Here is a 19,855-nt window from a genome sequence, read left to right as displayed (position 1 = left end):
CAAGTTTTTTAAGAGGAGTTGAAGGAAAGGAGGCTCCATGGGTCACAAACAAGTCTGGGGACATTACTGCTTTGTTTTATTAAATGCTTACTATAAAACAATTTGTAATAAATTCATGGGAGACTGATAGGAGGAATGGTTCATCAGAGGGAGCAGAAATTAAAGCAGCAGCAGTGACAGTGCTCTAAATATGGCTCCTCTCTGGACCCTGGGGAAGGAAGAAGGGTTGCAACGAGGCATATCACCAGAAGATTTAAAACATTTATTTATACAAATGTACAGCATTTACAATAGTTAAAAAAAAAAAAATTAGACATTTAAAAAGAATATCACCTATCTAGCGCCTGACAATAAATATGGTGCAGCTCAGCAATAAATGCTCTAAGAGACCCCCGACGGGGGGAGAGTCATGTGCAGGGTCTCAGCTTCTTCTCCATCCCCTGGACCTGCTCTTTTCAGTCCCGTCGTGTGCCGCAGCTGAGACAATTTGCCCCCACCTTAGCATATGAAGAAGGCCACCTTATCCTTCACTGACTGCAAGGGGAGCTGAAGTCAAAATGTCTCTGGTCTGCCTGAGGACAGAATGAAGGCAGCTTTCCACCAGATGCTCTGGGTAGTAGGTGGCTACGTGCCTCTTATCACGCAGCTGGCAGTGGCACACGTGTCACCTCCCTGCTGGCACCTCCTCGTGTGGTGGCAGCGCTCCTCCAGCTCCCTGGGAAGGAAAGTGCCTCTCTTGCAGCGTGGTCCACGTGGTTACAGGCAGCAGATTTGGAGTCACCATAGCACAGGTTAGGTTGGAAGAGTTAGGTTACAAATCCTGCTGCTGAACAGCCAGCACCTGCACAGGATGGGGCGAATACCACACACCACAACAGCTGAAGCACATTCCCAACTTCAGCTCCAGTTCTGCAGGATAATAGTAATTAATAAATATTTAAATCGTAGCAGGAGAACTCGTCCCCTGTGTCCTCCTCCCAAGGCACACGCAGCAAGCAGCTCTGCTCCAGAGAGCTGGCACAGGAGGGCACAGCAGGGCTTATTTTTTTTTTTTTCAGGGTCTCCAAGGTAGGTCTAACTGGCATAAAATAGCAGATTGCAACTACCCCCTTAACACTAGAGAGCTGTGAGCGAGTCACAGGAGCACTGAAAGGACTTCAAAATGCAAGGATTTGAGTGCCAGCAGCTAGGCTGGCCTCGAAAGATTAGTTTTTATATGCAAAAGGTTAAAAAAAAAAAAAAAAAAAAAAAAAAAGGAAGAACCAGTGCTCAAAGTTCAATTTTGACAATAAGTATGCATGGAAATTTTAAAAATACTTATCCCGCATCAAAATGCCCAAGTTACCTTGGAGCACAACTAGCCAAAATTAGCCCAAAGAAAAATTTATGATTATGGTGCTTTTTAAATAAAAAAAAATAATAATAATTGTTTAGCTCTAAAAGAAGTCCACGGAAACCCGGTTTTTATAACTGACCTTGCAAAACAAAGTCGATTCTTTTTCAACAGTGATGCAAAACATTATATATATTTATATATATTTATATATTTATGATAATTTATATACTACAGGCTTACCCACTTGCAAAACAACCTTTTCTTTTTTTTTTTTTTCCTGGCAATAACTGTGTTAAGTATTGTTTAAACACTTAGAGCCTACTCAACATACAAAAATAAATATTGCATACACGATGTCCAGACAAAAGCAGAAGCACAGGTCACCAACACAGAGCTGCAGCCAGTGCTATCCCACACTCTGCAGTGGCAGCGTGTCCACAAAAAGAGACAAACTGTTCAGGATCCAGCCTCTCCCACGCAGTAGCCGTGTGTCCCCTTGTCCAGACTGCCCCTTGCAGCACATGGCTTGTCCCCCCTCCAAGGGGAGGAGAAGAGATGGAGCCTGCAGAGGCAGAGCAGCGCTATGTGATTCACTGCCTGTTCTCAAAACGGGCTAACTGGAGCCATTGCTGCTCCAAATGATGAAAACGAGAACGTTTCAACTGAGGAAGTGGTGACAACAGGAGGTGGCAGCGATGGAGTACTTCTAAATGAAAAATCATCATCTTGGAGAAAAGACAGATATTTAGAAAAGTGGTATGCGTCAGTCTAAGCCCTAATTCTGGACAGGTTTTACATGAGTTTCTTCAGCAAACGGTAAAGAAACGTGTTTTGTTTTGTTTTTTACCCCCTTCAAATTCATCTACATACCAGGATCACCAGTTCACTGTTAACAAAAGTCAGTTTTTCAAAGATAGCTCCAGAGAGCAGATCCTGAGCACGTGTGAGGAGGCTGCATCCTCATGCTTGTGTGCCACGTGGAGCAGCGCAAGGCGATGCTACGACAGGAGCCCCAACAAGAGGCACGTGGCTGTCAGCGTTACGGGACAGGAAAGTCCTTTTGTGCTGCTGAGGGGGGACAGGGTCGTGAACACGGCGTCGGTTGTGTTCCTTGGGAGAGGCAAATTGCAGATGCTGCCTTCACAGCAGGAAGTGCATACCTGAAAGAAAGGAGGTGTCAACTCGGTTATTTGGAAAATACCACTGCCACTGAATAAAGACAGACAGGAAATTGTGACATTTGCAAATCAGCACGGTCTCCATAATGATTTTTTGCTTGTTTCTTTCTTTCTTTTAAGCCCATCGACTTTGAGAACAATTCAACAAGCTCTTCCACCTGTGCAGGAACAATGCAGGGCGTTTTCTGCACTAGCCAGTGAAGAGCTTATTTTTCTTTTCTCCCCACCAAAATAATAATAATAATAATTAATTTGATGGGAAAAGCAATGCTGTTTTGTAGAAGCAGAGTCAGAACTCAAATAAATGGGCAACTATTCCCATATTCTCAGATTTTTTTGTTGTTGCCTTCACCTTTTATGCAGGCACTGGGCTGAGATTCTTCTCATGGTGGTCCACGAGCACTGCCCACCTGCAGCTCTGCTCCCTGGGGACAGGAAAGCCCAGCTGCAATATTTTCCTGATGGAGAACATAGATTCAGAGCAAGAAGGCCACTAACGCACTGCACCAGAGGCCGAGAGCACCAAGATGAGTATGTGCAAAGCACAGAAGGGACTGCAGAGTGCCTGAGCATCCAGAAAGCTTTTGATTTTAACCCGCTGGAGAAGTTTGGGAAGGTTGAATATCAACCTTCAGAAACATCTTTTATGCATAACCGTTCTGTTCAGACACAAACCTCTGCTGCTGAGGGCTGGGGGCTTTCCCCTGCCCGTGTCAGGCAGAAGGCCGGGGAGGGTCACGGAGCAGAGGCTGCAGCACCACACAAAGCACTTCCCACTTCCCGGCAGAGGGGAGCGGTTTTCTCCTCTGAGCTGCTGCCAGGACACTTATTTACAGAGATTATGCTTTTGTTCTGGGAGAGGCTATTCCTTTGTCTCCCTAACAAATGGAAATGAGCTGGAGCTCGTTAAGAACAGAAACTCCATCTCTGACAAGGCTGAGTTACCCACCCAACCAGTCGGACTCCCGACAGGGGCCAGGCAGATTCTGCCCAGCGTTTATACAAGGAAAAGGCAATTCTCCTCACCTTGTATTCCTCGTGCTTCACGTATGTGCATCCAGTAGACAGACAGTCCTCCAGTGGCACACAGCGCTTGGTGACGGATACGCTTTCCCCGGTAACTTTCATCATGTGTTGGCTGAAGCAGTACCTCGTACCTAGAAAGCACAGAAAAATGTGTTTGCCTGACAAATTCGAGGCTTTTGATAGTCTACATGTAAGAAGAAACAGGAAAGAAACCTTAGCATTTCAAAGAAGAGAATGTTGTTGTATTTATTACAATACATAGATGTCACTGAACGCACACTGCGAGCACTGACCCAAACCCAAAGCACCCTGGAACTCAAAGATTTGTTTCCAACAGCAATGTGGGTCTGTACGTTACAGACAAACTAAAGCAACACACACATATTGGATAATCACAGTAACAGCTCTCACTTCTCTGATGAATTCTCAGGGCCCAGATGGAACAAATAAAGCTTCTAGCAACCCCTGTAACTCTTTCAAGGTGGCTTCTTTCTTGTTTCCAAGCATGTCTAGGTTAACAGATACCGTGTATTTTAGCAAATATTGTGCAACCATCTTGGAGATGTGTCTGTTCCCCTGCACAACCTGAAGCACCACACCTAACCCACAGGTACTGCTCTGGGGTTGGGGACAAAGGGGGACCCCATGGGCCCAACTCCTATACATTTTTATTACCTAAAAGAACAGAAATTTAGAGCAATTCAACCAAGATATCGCAGCATGAAAGGTGATGCTCTTAAGCACCGTAGTGCTGCAGGCAGCTTGCTCCAAAAAGGTGAGTCAGGTCCCAGACAGCAAGGCTAAATTTAAGCAAGCCAGCAGGATTGGGATGTGCCCAGCGAGAGAAGTTTGCCCTTTCTGCTTTAAGCTGGGTACAGAAACACCAGACCTGGTACTCCACGTGGCCCAGAGCAGCATGTTGGCTTGTGGGAGCCAGCTTCCCAAACTGCCACAGCATTTTTGGCTGCTGCATTCGGTGGCTGGAGCATCAGCACCGCTGCAGGGGTGATCACCCATTGCACAAGTTGCTGGCCCACCCACAGGACATCCAAAGATAGAGGACTGGGAGCATTAAATGCAATATTCCCATACAAATTAGATCACTAACAGTTTCTGCTTGAGCTGAAGCTAAGAAATGCCAGCAAACAAGGCTAATGCACAGCAGGAGGCCTGCCTTCTAGGAAGCGCTTCTCCCAGTCTCTGCTCAGTACAGGGATTCATGCTTTAACTTTCCATTGTAATAAATTTTTGTCGTAGCTAAAATGTGGTACCCCTCGTGTCCTACACATGGTTTCAGGAGATAAGCAGCCCTCTGACCTGGAGCCCACAGGTAGCCCCAGGTTCGCAGCTCGCCCGTTCCCATCTCTAACATCCCACACCAAAGCAGGGTGTTCCCCTCCCCTGACAGCTATTAAGCATGAACTTCTCTTTCCAGATTAACAGTTTTTGGTCAAGTCAGTTCTGCTGGTTATTGCTAAACGCAGGCCTCGGAGTCACGCCTGTCTCCTTACACAAGCTACAGGCTTGTGTGCGGGTAACATCGTCATTAATCACCCCAAATACCACCTACTGTTGTCAAAACAGGGAGTGTCCGGGAATATTGGTCTCATCTGGTGCCAACCAGCCCGATCATTTTATTATTGTTGATGTTGTACCAATTTGAGCTCTTTAAGCAAATAAATTCTCAAGCAGATAAAGCTCTCTGACACAGGCTGCAAACACAGCTGGTTAGTCTGGAATTCAAGCTACTGTCTTTTTTCTTTCCAAGATAAATATTGTTTGTGAGGACACTCGTAATATCCCCCAAGAGACCAGAGAGGTGCCAGATAGAGGCAGAGCAGTGGTGCTGAGCCTGTAGAAGGCACCAGCAGAGGGGTGACCCAGGCAGCATCCTGCTGCCATGGGGACAGCTGTGTCCCCAGCGTGGTTCCCATGTCCTTGGTTGTGAAAGGGCTCTCTCAGGGGCTGGGGAGAACCTTAATGTCTCCTGAGGGTCTCAGCAAGGTGAGGGAGCTTGCTGATACCTGGTTGTTGAGTACAGGCACCCAACGCCCTGAGACGTCCTCACCTTCAGAGTGATGGGAGTTAATAACCCAAAACACTGCAAAGATCTCGATGACAACCAAAAAGAGGCGGCTTCAGCTGCCCTGAGGTGTGTCAGTGAGGTGGGGCCTGGTGCCATAAGGGAGGGAACTGAACAAAGCAGTTCCCATACACATACCAGTAAAAGAAATACAACCCTTAAACAAACGTCAGCCTGATTTAATGTGTAACCGAGCTGGAGGAGGACGGGGGGTGGATGAAAGTCCTAAACTTCACCCACTGCAACGGGACAGAAAAGCTTAAGGGATTATTTGTATCACTTACACGTCTTTCACCTAGAGGAGGCTCACAAACAGGAGCAGCGACCGCCGGCGTTGCAGTATGCAGAGGGAAGAACAGCTCAGCGCTGTCCCCACGGCCAGGGCTTCGAGCAGGTGCTGCAAGGTAGGGTAACACCAGCGTGTGGCTGCTTACCTCTTGGACAATAGACATCCGGAGCCCAGCGGTTGCATTCGTAATTATCTGCTGCCTTTTCACAGGTGAAGCATTTAAATCCGTGAGGAAATGGCGTGGCTGAAAGGAATAAAGTATATTCAGTTAAAATGACCCAATTAATCTGGTTCTGCTTTTCAAAGGCACACGGCGATATTCCTTCTTTTTGGATAAATCTTACTACCAATATAGCTGTCAACTTCGCCAGGAGCTGGTCCTGATTTGTAAGAGCCCTGCCAGCACCGGCAGCATGAGGAGGGCACGTATGCCTGCAATAAGGACTCTGTTCGGCCGTGTTTACCCAGGAAAAATGCCTACTACCCACTTCAAAGGGTACTAATGAGAGCAAGGAGTGTTTGTTCTATTGGTTTCAGAGCTCTCATCCAGTACTGTTACTCTACCAGTGCTGATAACGTGGTATCAGATGGATTAAACACTCCTGGACACTGTCCCACCGAGGAAATGAATGACCACTTTTGAAGGCAGGCTGATGTCCCCAAAGGGAAAAAATATCAATCTGCTGAACCTCCAGTCATTAACAGCAGCCTCTATCCTTGATTATCTCACCTAACGAAGAGCCCAGCTTCTTAAGTGGTCTCCTGGCAGGGTTTCTGTAGCACATTCAATACGTCTTCAAGACGCTGCCACCATCTCAGAAGCCAAATGGTGACTGGGTCACATTTATCTTCACGAGGCGAAGCAAGCTGAGCCTCTGAGGCTTCGTGAGCCACATCTCACTCCTCACTGCCTTCCCTTGCCCACCGCTGGAGCACAGTGGTGTGGGCTGGACCCCGTTTGGGTACCAGAGGTGGCCTTTGCCATACAGAAGGACTCACTGCTTGTCAGCTGTCCTTTCCCCAGTCTCCTCAGGTGGGTTGCTGCTGCCCTAAAGGAATAGCCCGGGGTGGGACAAGGGTACAGCACTGATTAAACTCACCCGTCTCACCCTGGACAGATAGCAGGTCATGGTTATGGGCGTAACTGTATAAGAATTTCATTTTGCCTGTGTAGAGTATAAAATTTCCAGCCTAATTCTGAAAGAACAAGTTTTCTCTGGAAACAGATGGCAGGCACAGCTCTGCTAGCACTTTCGTGGAATTAAATCGAAGCTTGTACATGAACAAACCAACTATTAAAAGGACAGTCCATGGAAGACCTGAGGATGCGTAACACTGCTGTATCACTATTTCAGGCAGTCACAGAAATAAAGTTGTGAACAGTTTGTGCCACAGCTGCGCATGGCCACATTTGACTCTTGCTCACAACTATTGATGTGCCTGGAAAAACCGGGTGGCTGAGGTGGCCAGAAACCCTTGAAGCAAAAAAAACACAGCAAACCAGGAGCCCTTGGGAAGCAAAGGTCCGTGCTTACTGGAGGGGTGGAGGTAGACGATGTCCTTCACCGTGAAGTCCCGGGGCTGTGCGGCCCTCAGCCAGCCGGCCACGAGGCCGAGCAGCAGGACGCGGGCCAGCCTGGGCTGTGAGGCCATCGCCTGCCGAGGCCGTGCTCATGCGGTGGCCCTGGGAGTGCGGCGGCGGGCAGAAAGCTCACCTAGGGACAGCAAAACACAAAGTGAGGAGATGGCGTGGACGGAGCAACCCCACCGCGCCAAAACCAGGCTGCTCCCACCAGCCCCCGGCCTGCAAGAGAGGCTCAGGAGCCATCTGGACGTGGTCCTGCTGTAGGTGGCCCTGCTCGAGCAGGATGGATGGACCCACTGGTTGGCCTGATGGACCCAGTGGTGCCTTCAGCCTCAGCCATCCTGCGATTACCTCGGCTCCTCTTCAGCGCCATGCCCTGCCCAGCCCTCTCCTCACCAGGGGAAGCTGTGAAGGGCAGGCCTTCAGTGAGCCCAGGGGACGTTATTTATGTACTAATTACTTAATGTTATTTCATAAATCAAACATTTTTGGGGGGAGAGGAGATTCAGTGGCAATGAAACCTCCCACTGCTGCCTCCAGGCCTTTGTCTGGTGGTGGAGGATTTGCTCCTCGCTCGAGGCCCATGTGGGACCAGCAGCACGATGGCTACTGGGGGCCTGTCGTTGGGCTTGGCTCTTCTCTGCAAACAGCCCCGTTATTAAAACACCATGAAATCCATAAAAATACTGACGGAAGCAGATAGCACTTAGTGTGGTGCGTTAACTGCTGTTGTTTTAACCTTTCAGAGGAGGAAATGCCCGTTTCCATCGGGTCTACTCCACAGATGTGCATCAGCCGGGGGAAAATGAAATCCTGATTAGAAACAGAAAGGAAATATAACGAGCCTCTCCCAGCCACATGAAAGCAAAGAGAACGAGGACGGGTGGCTGCCTGTGTGGTCTCAGAAAGAGCCCCAGCAAAGCCAGCCGGAGCCCACCCCAGCAAGGCAGGGGGCTACCTGCCTGCATTTAGGGCTAGTTGTATTTCTGAGCGCCTCGTGCCCAAATACACCCTGACCTGGAGCTAAATCACCATACGTCCTGATGGCTCTGAGCCGAAAGCAACGGGAGGAGATGGAGCATCAAGTGCACAAGCGATGGCATCAAGTTGTATGCTCCACTCTGCCTGGTTTTGCTTTCGGGGCACATATCTACGTGTAATACAAGTCACGCACCACATAGCACAAGCAAACAAGCTGTGTTTAGGCTCCATAGCTGAGTCCTCCCACATATAATACAAAAACCAATTTATTTGGTTTCCCCAGCATGGTCACAAAAGGTGTCTGTACCCATAGCACTGCTCAAAGTCTGCCAGTTGAGGACACCAGTTGTCCCTCCATCACACACGCTCCTTATTTTCTGGAACCAGCTGCTTATTCAGCCAAATTTCCATGTAGCTGTTGGAACTTGCCTAGCTGTCAGAACCAGGGGACAAGTGGTTGTTAGTCCTGTGTGAAAGGGAGGCAGAAATCCTCCAGCTGCACGCTAAAAATACCCCAGCCGTGCCTCTTGTAATCAAATAGCTTAATTGCCAGCACCACTTCCGAGGAGCTGCGAGAACCACAAATAAATAGAGAGAATTCATTTACCCACCTCCATTCTGCATGTTTGAAACAGATTTAATTATAGGTAAGGAATTTAAAAAAAATAAATACAAAAATTGGTGAGCAGAGCAGAAGAGTTGCTGATGTTGATATTGGTTATTTAACAAAACACCTGCCACTGTTGCAGACACAGCAAGCATTTTATAGCAGGTTGTTGCACAAATACACACACACATAGCGTGAACGGAGATACCCAGGCATAGATAGAAGTACCTGTTGTCAGAAATCTGAATACTCAATATTTTACCAATACTTTGGGTACGTAGACATAGATAAAAGTTCGGTCCTTTGGGCAAAATGTACATATGAATATGCTACATCTGGCTCAGGAAATGTTTGTTGATATTTAAGGTAATGCTGATATTTCATGGAGAGTGGAATACCAAAAATAATTTCAAATAAAATCAGTGGATCAGTAATTACTGCTCACACTCATTCCCTCTGTTTTTACACACGCATGAATAAGAAGTATCATTTTCTTTTCATTTTTAAAGGAAAGATATGAGTCATTATGGATGCAACTCTTTTACTTAAAACCTGCAAACTTTGGACCCAAACCAGTTTTCAGTTATCCTTTCTTACCCCCTCTAAACTGATATTTTCTCTAGAAAGATGGCTTCTATTTGTAAAGCCTGCGAGCCCTACGAAGTTCCATATTAAGGACATGAAGACAGTTTCCCTCTCCAACAAGACCCTCTTAGTTCATGGCTTCCAGCCAAAAATCACCAAATGTTGGACAAAAATATTTTCCCAAATGGCTTTAGCTGCTGCACCAGCCATCGCTGAGCTGCCTCCTTGCTCTTCAACACACGGTGCCACATTTTTTCTACCGAATTAACTCCGCTCCCCTCCAGATTTAGCAGCGTGCACGCAGCAGCCTAACAGCAAATGGCATGGGCCTGGTCTGAATTTGATACCGGGCCGTAGTTAGGGGAAATAGTCGCATGGCATTTAGATCATACAGTCTGTTTACAAAAGGCCCGGGGCACTGACACAGAAGCCCCAGTTAACTCAATCTTTCCAGCTTCAGCAGCACCTTTCAGACAGAAAGGCATCCTCGGCCTGCTCCGCAGCAGGATTACTTCTTCCTGCCCTCTGCCCTGACACGCCACTGGGGAAATTACCCGCTGGATTCCCTAAGCAGCAGCCCGATGGCCCCGTGTGTCAGGTCTCGTTAGGGAGGCGGCATGTCGGCCTCGCTGGCACCTCGCCGCAGACAATGGGAGGTCCCCGGCCCCAAAACCCAGCGCCAGGCCTCCGGCTCTGGGGCAGACGCGTTGTCAGAGGCAGCGGCTGATTGCGAGGACGTCTTTGTCCTCACAGGTTAGATATCCAGGTAGCTAGAGGTAGATATCTCCTAACTAACAGCAAGGCACTGCTGCAGCTCCTTATAAACACCAAATCTCCCCACACAAGTACTCAGGCATGAAGGAATCCCCGATTTGTGGGCATTTCTGGGGTTTTCCTCCATGGTCAGGTCCCCCCCAGGTGGGTGTCTGGTGCAGATGGAGGCTGCCTGGTCTTACAGGAGGCTGATGCTCAGGATAACTTCTGCTGACATCTCGGCTCCACCTTCCTCCTACATCCCCTCCTTGCTCTCCAGGCCCCATCTCTAAATTTCTCTGATCTTACACTTATCTTTTTGTGTGGAAGATCCTCCATCTCAGTGCCCTGGAGCAGCATTTTTGCCTCCAGATAAATAGAAAAGCAGGAGCAAATGAAAGCTCCCTCTCAGTGGCGAGATGTGTCAGCCCCGAGGTACAAAGCACAGCGTGCCAAAGCAGCAACATCTGTGAGAAATCGCAGAAACCACACCACAAGCACTGCACGTGCAAGGGCAGCTGTGGCAACCCACACCACGCCGTGCTAGGACGATTATTTATGGGCAGTACGCGAAGCTGAAGGAGCTACATGCAGAGTGATGCTGTAAGATCTGCTCCTGGGTGCAGGCAAGTAATTAATTGCTCCTTGGGCACGTTACCTGAGTGACTTTCCAGCTCCTGCAAGAGTTATCTCTCCACACCTCCAAAAACTAAACCCAGGCCTCTATCCATGCAATGTTACCACTGTCCAAAGACAAACGTGAGCTGAAGCTTCAGCAGCCATGTGGGATCCTGGGCAGCCTTTCCAGAGGCTCCACTGGCTGCGGTCTTCCCACCACGCACAGGTCTGCACCAGCACCTCAGTTAAGCTTCTTTCCACCTGCATTTTAGAGATTTTCTTTCCAGTTCAGCCCTGGGAATGGCTGAATCCACGCCAACCTCCCGATGCTCTGGGATGCAGCGAGGCACACGCAACCTCTGTCTGAAGAACCCATAGGAGCTCTTGTGAAGAGTTCACCGCCTCTCCTCCATCCCAGTAAGCAAGAGTAATTAAACAATCAAACACAATTAGTGCTCAAATTACTCCCAGAAACATGGACAATCTAATCTCCTTGCTGCTAATTACAAAGCCTGCCGTTCATTGAGCTAAAAGCCCGCGTCCTGGGGCAGTGCAGGGGGTGCAATATGTTCCCTCTCCCACCCTCTTCCCTGATGCAATCCCATCTTTAACGAGACACGGTAGCAAGACATCTTTGTCAGACGACCCTCACTGCTTCCACTTTCAGTCTGACAACAAGTTTGCCATTTTCTTTGGACCTGTACAAACACCTGACCTAGGTGCAGCTGTTTTAATGAGCTGTAGTAAAACTTTGCTTATATTCACACATCCCCAGAGGATAGCTTGGCTTCATGTTAATGCGGAAGAAAACTGAAGTAGATATATTTTACTTGCATATTTCATACTCAGTATTGGGCACAGAAGGAAAAAAAAAAATTAGATTAAAATTCAGGCAGGCCATAATCTTCATAAGAGAAAACGCAATTTATGGAAATTAAAATCTGTCAAACTGAGGAGGTGAGAAATGCAAAGTGAGACATAATTCACTCCCATTTCGCTCTACCACATACACCACCCAGTGGCGCAGGGCCACGGCTATTTTATTTTTAATTAGATGTAATATTCAAGCCTGTGACTATCACCAGTCCTGAATTAGAAAGACAGGCAGGGAAGATCCAATAAATCACTGTGAGACCTATGCTGCATTTTTTTGCAGGGCATGCCACAGAGGCAGGAGGGGCAGCAGACCCTGAAATCAATGGATTTGGCCCAATTTGGGGCGGCCCCGCTGCTCTGTGATGGGTTACGGCGTGGGGACATCCGCTGCAGTGGTGGCAGTGAGCAGGGGCTGACCTCGACGCACGCAAGCCCCAGACAGCCCGGCTCCACACAGGCGGAGGAGAAGGAAACCATGCATGAGCACAGAAATCCTGGGATTTTCCCACTAATAATAAAGGAAAGTGAGTGAGACAAGTGAAATAACAATGGCCAATAAAGTTTACAATATTAAGGCATTTTCTGAAGCATATGCCTAATGAGACACACGAGAAGACCAAAGTTTCTCATAAGTCTGCTAAATGATAAAATTATAAGAGGGGAAACCAAACCAAACAGGAGTGTGTATCCCACACAACAGAGCTGGTAATGATCTAATCCGCAACCCAGACGTGGAACCCTTCACTAAAACAGTTTTCCAGGTACCTGGCTTGCATATAGACACAGGAGTTTTAAAAGGATCAGCTTATCCCGCTGGGCTCTTCAGGTTACATTTTTATTAAGTCTGGGGAATCGGGACAATCTAGGGACCAGGAAAACCGTCAGCACAAGCTCAGTGTTTTTAAAAGATCAAAGGCAGGACGGCTTAGCCTGAGGCCAGTCCTGGATAAACTCACAGAGCAGTTTGTTTGTGCTCCAGCCACAGAAAATTCAGGCTGTAAAAAATTGCAAGAGAATGGCTGGAAGGATTTGGGGGAAAACGGGTCCCAAACAAGGCCGTCGGTTTCGGACGGGTGGGATTACAGATCTGGCTGCGAGAGGAGACGGTGACACGGAATAATTGGGGAGAGACCAGAGCGGAGAGCCAAGGCACCAAAACCCGATCAACAAAACGAGCTCTGCCCAATTAACCAAGCATGCTCAGGCAGAATTAAAAAAAAAAAAAAAAAAAACAGCTTAGTGGCATCTCAAAATCTAATTGGGAAAAAAAAAAAAAAAAAAAAAGAAAGAAAGAAAAAAAAAAGGTATCTTCAAAGGAAAGATAGTTATTTTTTTCTGCTCTCTGGCAGGGTTAGGTGCAGCAGTTTTGTACTGACAGTGCCGACAACAAGTCACAACTTTTGCTGATAAAAGCTGCCAAGGACAGGGGCATCAGCGCGGGATTAACCACTGCAGAAGACATTGCTGCTGCAGAATGAGCTGAAATGCCTGTCCGTAGTGCAACAAACTGTGCTTTAATAAAGCCATACATCAATCTGCACCATTGTGTCCTCGGTCCGCTCCTGCCCTCGCCCTCAGATCTTCAGAGCTGCGTGTGACAGCTCTTATCGCGCATCACCCCGCACATTTGACATGCTAGATTAGGCACTGAACCACAGGCTGCCCAGCATCCCCCCAGCGCGAGGTCTGTACAAGCCGGGAGAACGGCCCCAAAAAAACACAGTTGGGAAGAGAAGATGGTTTTATTATGAAATAATTGAGAAGTTGAAGCTTTCCCCCCATGGACGGGAATGGTGAGCTTTGTCACCAACAGCATCAGCCTGTTCCTGCTCCTCATGATGGGTGAGATGTTCCCCAACATATTTACCTTGCCCATTCACACCACAGCACCGTGGTTTTGTTTTTCTTTTTTTTTTTTTTTTTGCAGACCAAGGATGCTGTGCTTCTCCTGCTAATGAACCCCGGGCAGTTTTCCACCAGCCCAGCCCGCATGCAGACGGTCCCGGCGGTTCACCCAGAGTTCATGCCAGGCCCGGGTTGCCGACCCACACACAAATCCTGGCACAAAAAGGGTCAGGACGCCGTGGGGACCCGCTTCTGCTCGCTTCCAAAGAGCAAGCCTGAAGCCAGGCTGCTGGTGTCGGCAGCCAGCCCTCAAGGCAACTGGAAATAATTGGAAACGGGTGATTTCCAGCGACACGCTGCCAGCGCCCGCATCGGGGTTAGTAAACAACGAGCCCAGCCTCATCCATGCTCTACAGGAAGCATCCCAGCCCCGTTTTCCTCGTGATAGAAAAATAGTTCACCTTTGTGCTCGTCCCCATCACAACGAGTCAAGAGCTGGCATCCAAAACCCAGGTTGTGCATCAAAATAAACAAGATCATCCTCTTGCACTGCTCTGCTGTTAGCCCTGCCGCCCCCTTTGCTCCACGGGGGCTGCAACAGGCATCACAGGAAACCTGCCTTTGCAGAAATTCCCATCATTAGTCATTACAAAACAAAATTAAACCAATTCCATATCTTCTATTACGTGAAACTGAAATCGAAGTACTTTTCTCACAAAGCTCTACGCAATTATTCTACTGTCATCCCAAGATATTAGAGCACATTTTATTTGGTATAAGCATTAGAAAAGCTACGTTTCATTAAAGTTACGCAAAAGAAACCCAAATTAGAACTGACCAATTAGTGCTCTTTCAGCTGTCTGGTTAATCTACAGAGTAAACAACCTCTACCATCCAGCATCATTAATTCATTAAGGTTTTCAATAGCTTCTCCAAAAAACAAAACCCAGCGCAACCCAAAACAAACAACTCCCCCTTTGCTCCGTAAAGCTTGCAAGAGTTATTTGAATTCAATTAATTATTTGGCTCCTGTCCCCGGGGTGGGGTGGGGGACACGCCACGTTGAATTCCTTTATTTTTCTAACTTGTGGGTGAAAAGGGATGACTGAAAAGCTCCAATCACCTTCACAAAGGGAAGCTGTAATGCTGTGTCCTTGGCTTAGCTTCAGACCTCGGTGTGCTTCCCACCTGCAGACACTGCTCCAGCAAACCCCCACCTCCTCGGGAGCCCTCCTCGCTGCAGACTTCTCTGCTCCTTCTTTTCTCCCTTCATCTGCCCTGCCTAGATCCAAACATCTCATCATCTTGGCATTACAAAGTCCGGTTTCCCAAGGCACGGCGTGTTTACGGAGTATCATCGGTAATTCCAGCGTCTGCCAACGGAGAGATGTTATCTGCAGCATAGCTGAAGAATACCTCAAAATCATGCTCCGACTCATCTGCCTTCAACGCTCACCTCCCGAGCATGCTCAAGTGCTTGTCGTTCCCAAAACGCGTCCCCCCCCAATTTACCCACTTGCTTCACTTTCGCACATGAATCATCCGGCGTTCCTCGGGCCACGATGCGCAGCTTTCATTGTGTCACGGCTGACATTTTCACTGCTGGATCGCCGTGATTTACGGGTTTTCATTAGAGCCGATCGCTGCTCTCAGTCCCACCCCCACCTCGTCGAGGAGCACAGGTCTGATCCGTGAGGCGCTGCTCTGCCTTGGAGATGCACGGCTCCTTGTCTACTAATTTCTCTAAAAACTGACCTTTTCTGGCAATTGCCATCTATGAGGCTCCCAAGTCCAGAGCACAACCTCACATTTAAACTCTCCCCAGTTTCTTCAACATACACATTCACAACTGCACGATTCCATCATGTTTCCCAACAGCCTGCCAAAAATCACCTGCCGACTGTAGCCGCAGGGGTGCTGCCTGGCTCCAGCAACTGCACCTTCCTCCATCATCCTGTTCGCAGCCAAGCAGCTCCTCCAATTTCCTTATCTGCAAATGATAGCGAGATAAACTGCGGGCATAAATGTTCCTGAGCACTAAAAAATTATGTCTCCAAGTCCTCCCGAAGCCCTCAGAAGCTGCCCCAAAAAGCTGCGGGCTCCTTTGCACCCTGCAGCATCTACAGCTGGGTCCACACCGTTAGCTGAGAAGAAAGAAGACTCCAAGTCAAGCACTAGTAAGAACTGATTCTTTGAAAGATTTTACAGATGACTAAAAAATAAAGTATTTCCATCAGCCTAGAAGAATATATGATAATCTCACTCCTTAGAGCCAGCAGAGAAGCTAGCCAGCAGATGGACTGAACGCTCAAAAATCTTGCTGGACATTAGAATACGTTTGATGAGGGCAATTCCAAATTGCTTTCCATGGCACTATTTTAATTACCCTCTCTTTTATATGGTATTGAGACCCTGGAAAAAAATAAATCAGGCCAAGGTGCTTACAGAGAATGGTGGCCTCTCCCAGAATATTGTATCTCCAACACGGATGACAGCATCTACAATCATCCCCACCACACTCACCAACAGATACATATTCTGGCACTGAAAGACTGATTGAATTTCTGTAATTTCTAGGTATGCCACAAGTCACTGGCTGTAAAACCAGCTACTAGGATATACACAAGGGATTCTAACTAAAGAAAAATGGTGTAAGGAATTTCTATTTTCCTTTTAGGAAAACGTGCACCAGCTCTTAATAGCTCAAACTACCAAGACAAGAAGGACATTTTAAAAAACGATGTTAAAAATTGAGAGTATAATATAAAGCAAGTCAACACAAGCTCCCCAACAGATTTGTCTGATTTTTTTTTTTTTTAATTACAGCTCAGTAAATAATATCACCGAAATCCTCTTGCTGTCATGGGAACAAATTCTGTCCTTCTTTGCATTATCATAATTCCTAGGTACCCCCACCAGCTCCTTGGGGCTGTGGGGGATTTCAGATTACGTGACCGGAGGCCGTGCACACGAGCACCTTCAATATTTTCATTGAATTCTTGAAATATCATCCCAGCACCCTGTCCCCTTTCCTACTTTTGCCTCTGAAAATTACCTTTGTGCAGGGAAGGACAGGTAACCGAAGGGATCTCGGTCTGCCGAGATGTGCTGGGTAAGGCGAGCAGTAACCAAGGCTGCCGGGCCAGGGCAATGGGAGCTTTCTGAACACCTTATAAAGTTGTGCAGCCACGTGAGGGGCAGCAGGAATTAATTAGAAGACAGGTTTCCGTGTCCGATCAGGTGTCGCTCCTCCTGCCACTGCCTTGTTTATGAGGAAGACGGGCACTGGGACAGACTCCTCCAGAACAACCTGGCACCTATTACTCTGCTTACACTTGTAGGGGAAAAAAATGCATTGATCAAGATAAGAACGGTGCAGAAATGAAAGAAAAAAATTACTAGATAGCAGCATAGAGTCTGCTCTTCTATTTACTGCCCGTGTGTCTCTGAAGCCTTCCAGTATAACCACCAGGAAAGCAAAAAAAGCTCTCACGCCTTCACAAGGGATTTGTTTCTTCCACACTCACCCACTACAAAAACCCAAACGTTGCACACACTGCAGCCGTGGAAATCATTCACCTGAGAGAACAAAACAGTCAGTGGTTTAGGTGCTTGCTTTATACTCTTTCAGCTAACAAATAAAAATAAAAATCAGGTTAAAACCAGAAGGAAAATAGCCACAAGTCCTGAAAGCTAAGGCTGCACAGGATCTTCTGCTGGTGAAGATTTATGGTTTGGTTTTACACCCCCCAGCCTTTGGGGCCACGCCACGAGCCCTCCTGCAGCGGCGATACAGCACCGCGGGATCCCCATCATCCTGACCCCTTGGAAATTTTTCCCTTTCTTCTGCAAACGGAAGAGAAGAAATTAAAAATGTGACAAACAGCCGCCTTGTGCTATGACAGAATGGCACAGATATTTCGGCGCTTGATTTATGATCGGAGGGGTTTGGCTTCTGAGAGAAGCTCCGAGCCATGCTGCTGTGCCAGAGATATGATGTCATGTACCTAACTTTCTGACTCTCTGCCAAGCTGAGCAGTGGTGTTAAACGAAGCCAAAACGAGCTTCCTGCGCTGCGCTGGAAAACAAAAGAGCATTTTTACAACTTTCCCCTCGGGGTTAATAGAAATCTATACGTTTAATTCAAGACGCCGCCACCATCTTATCGTATTATCGGCTTCGAGGTGCACAGAACAAAACTACAACGTGGGGTACCACATAGTGTGCCTGGAGTTAAGCACGGGCAGGCACAGAGCAGGCAGCAAACCCCGCTTCCAAATTCAGAGCACATGGCACAGGGCTGGAAGGGGTAACCTAAAACCCCAGCTGGAGACGGGAGAATTATTACGGGGTTTGAATTACAAGAAATGGTTCGGGCCTTAATGCAATCCTGAGGACCGTAGGCACCCAGGGGTTTAACCACCTTAAAGAGTACGATTACGGGTCAGAATGGGAGGCAATCTGCAGTTCTTACCACTCTGCTCAAGGCAGGCAGCGGCTGCGTAACCTTAAAAGCATTTTGCATGCACGAGTGCACTCCGTTATCACCTCCCTGAGCATCGCCCGTGGAGGATGCCACCCCTGGAGGCATCACAGGCTTGGTAAAAGCAGCATCCTTGCACCAAAACGTCGCCAGGCATAGGGTTGTGATGCTTGTTTTAGGCAGTCCTAGTGTTTCGTGTTGAGTGTCAGAGCAGCAAAGCTTTTCAGGTGATACAGAAGGTGCTGTACCATACAGCCAAGTCTCACATTGTGCGTGGTCTGCCCACGGGACGTGACTTTTCTGGTGTTTCAGAAGCAGCTGCTGCATGCACGATCACACACAGACCACAGCGATGTCCCACGTTGGGCAAATCCAACAAGATGGACCCAAACCCCAGGAGATGGGGAGACCGAGGACTGCCCAAAGACACTCAGACCTCCTGGAGGCTGCAGCTACAGCCTCAGCCCTGAGTAATGAACCCATTTTTATGGGCTTGTTGGGAATGTGGTGCCCTGAGAAATACAAAACTGGCACAGGTCTGTAGGTACTTAGGATTGCTAAAGTCTTACTTGAAATGCTTGAGAATAATGCGAAAAATCCAACGAATGAGCGGTGATCAGACAGATCTAAGACTGCTAACTGGTGGTCCTGCCCTGCCAGATGCTGCCGACAGCTGCTGAAAGCACATGCAATCATTTCAAGACAAATCACCTTGAAAGTAATCCCCCCTCCAGAAAGCTTATGATACCCAACACATGTAAACCATTTTCAGACATCCATGGAAAGAAGAGGATTGTGAAGATCTCAGGAAAGCAATTACGTAGCCAGGACGCTGATCAGAGAGGAAAGCAGAGTAAAGACAAAGCCTGGCCTCCTCGAGTGGAGGCACTAAAGGCAATGGCCTGGCCTCCATGACCAACAGCCAGGAGTAAGGCAGGGATGTGCTGGGGTCCCCGGGTCTGGGCAGCCTTCCTCAGCTCTGTGCAAGAGCTGTACAGATGCGTTTAATCAAAGACACTTTCCCGTTCCTGATAGCAACACAGAAGGGATGCTGCAAGACCTCAGAGCTTCTTCCCATCACATGTCCTGGGACTGGACACCAGAGACAAGCCTACACACACATGGTGGTGTTGGGTCCAACCTCAAGTCAGAATCACGGCAGCTGTAGCAGTATCACTCTAAGAAAGTGGTGGTTACCATCTTGGTCCTAGTTTCTGGAACCCCAATATAATTTCCATTCACTGGCATCACAGCCAGAGCCTTGCACATTTATTTTGACTGCCAAGCACCCTCACAGTACAAGAATTAAAAGAACAAAAGGTGCCAGGCTCACAGCACTGCGCACCTTGCCTGGCAAGCAATTTGGTGCAGGGTCCAAAGCACCAAGACCTGTCCTAATCGCCTCGAGCTCATTAATTTACAGAGCTTTGGGCCAACTCTAGCGGCTGGCAGATGATCAAGCTCTTAGTTGATGTGATCCAAACTAATCCACTAAAAGGCATTTAAAAGCTAGCCAGAAAATAAGCATTTTTATATCCTCAGAAGTGCTAAAAAGTTTTAACGGCACCAGACAGTCAAGGTGAGGGAAACAAATTTGTTATTTAACTTTT

At 47.8% G+C, this 19,855-nt stretch overlaps 1 protein-coding gene across 3 annotated transcripts in view; it reads right to left on the bottom strand.

The window, feature by feature from the left end:
* Window positions 1-270: 270 nt before the first annotated feature.
* The window catches only part of LYPD6 (LY6/PLAUR domain containing 6), a 28,531-nt gene continuing 8,946 nt past the window's right edge, over window positions 271-19,855 (bottom strand). For all 3 annotated transcript variants that reach the window (XM_084523398.1, XM_084523399.1, XM_084523400.1), the window contains exons 3-6: window positions 7,448-7,627; window positions 6,058-6,156; window positions 3,541-3,671; window positions 271-2,496 (exon numbers count right to left, since the gene is read on the bottom strand). In XM_084523398.1, coding sequence (XP_084379524.1) covers window positions 2,335-2,496; window positions 3,541-3,671; window positions 6,058-6,156; window positions 7,448-7,565 — 510 coding nt within the window. In that variant the 5' untranslated portion in view covers window positions 7,566-7,627 and the 3' untranslated portion in view covers window positions 271-2,334. The remainder of the gene's footprint in view (window positions 2,497-3,540; window positions 3,672-6,057; window positions 6,157-7,447; window positions 7,628-19,855) is intronic.

Source organism: Aythya ferina (assembly GCF_964211825.1).
Source record: "Aythya ferina genome assembly, chromosome: 6".
NCBI lineage: Eukaryota > Metazoa > Chordata > Aves > Anseriformes > Anatidae > Aythya > Aythya ferina.
Note: the sequence above shows the minus strand (reverse complement) of the source record. Positions and strands in the feature narration are given on the sequence as shown.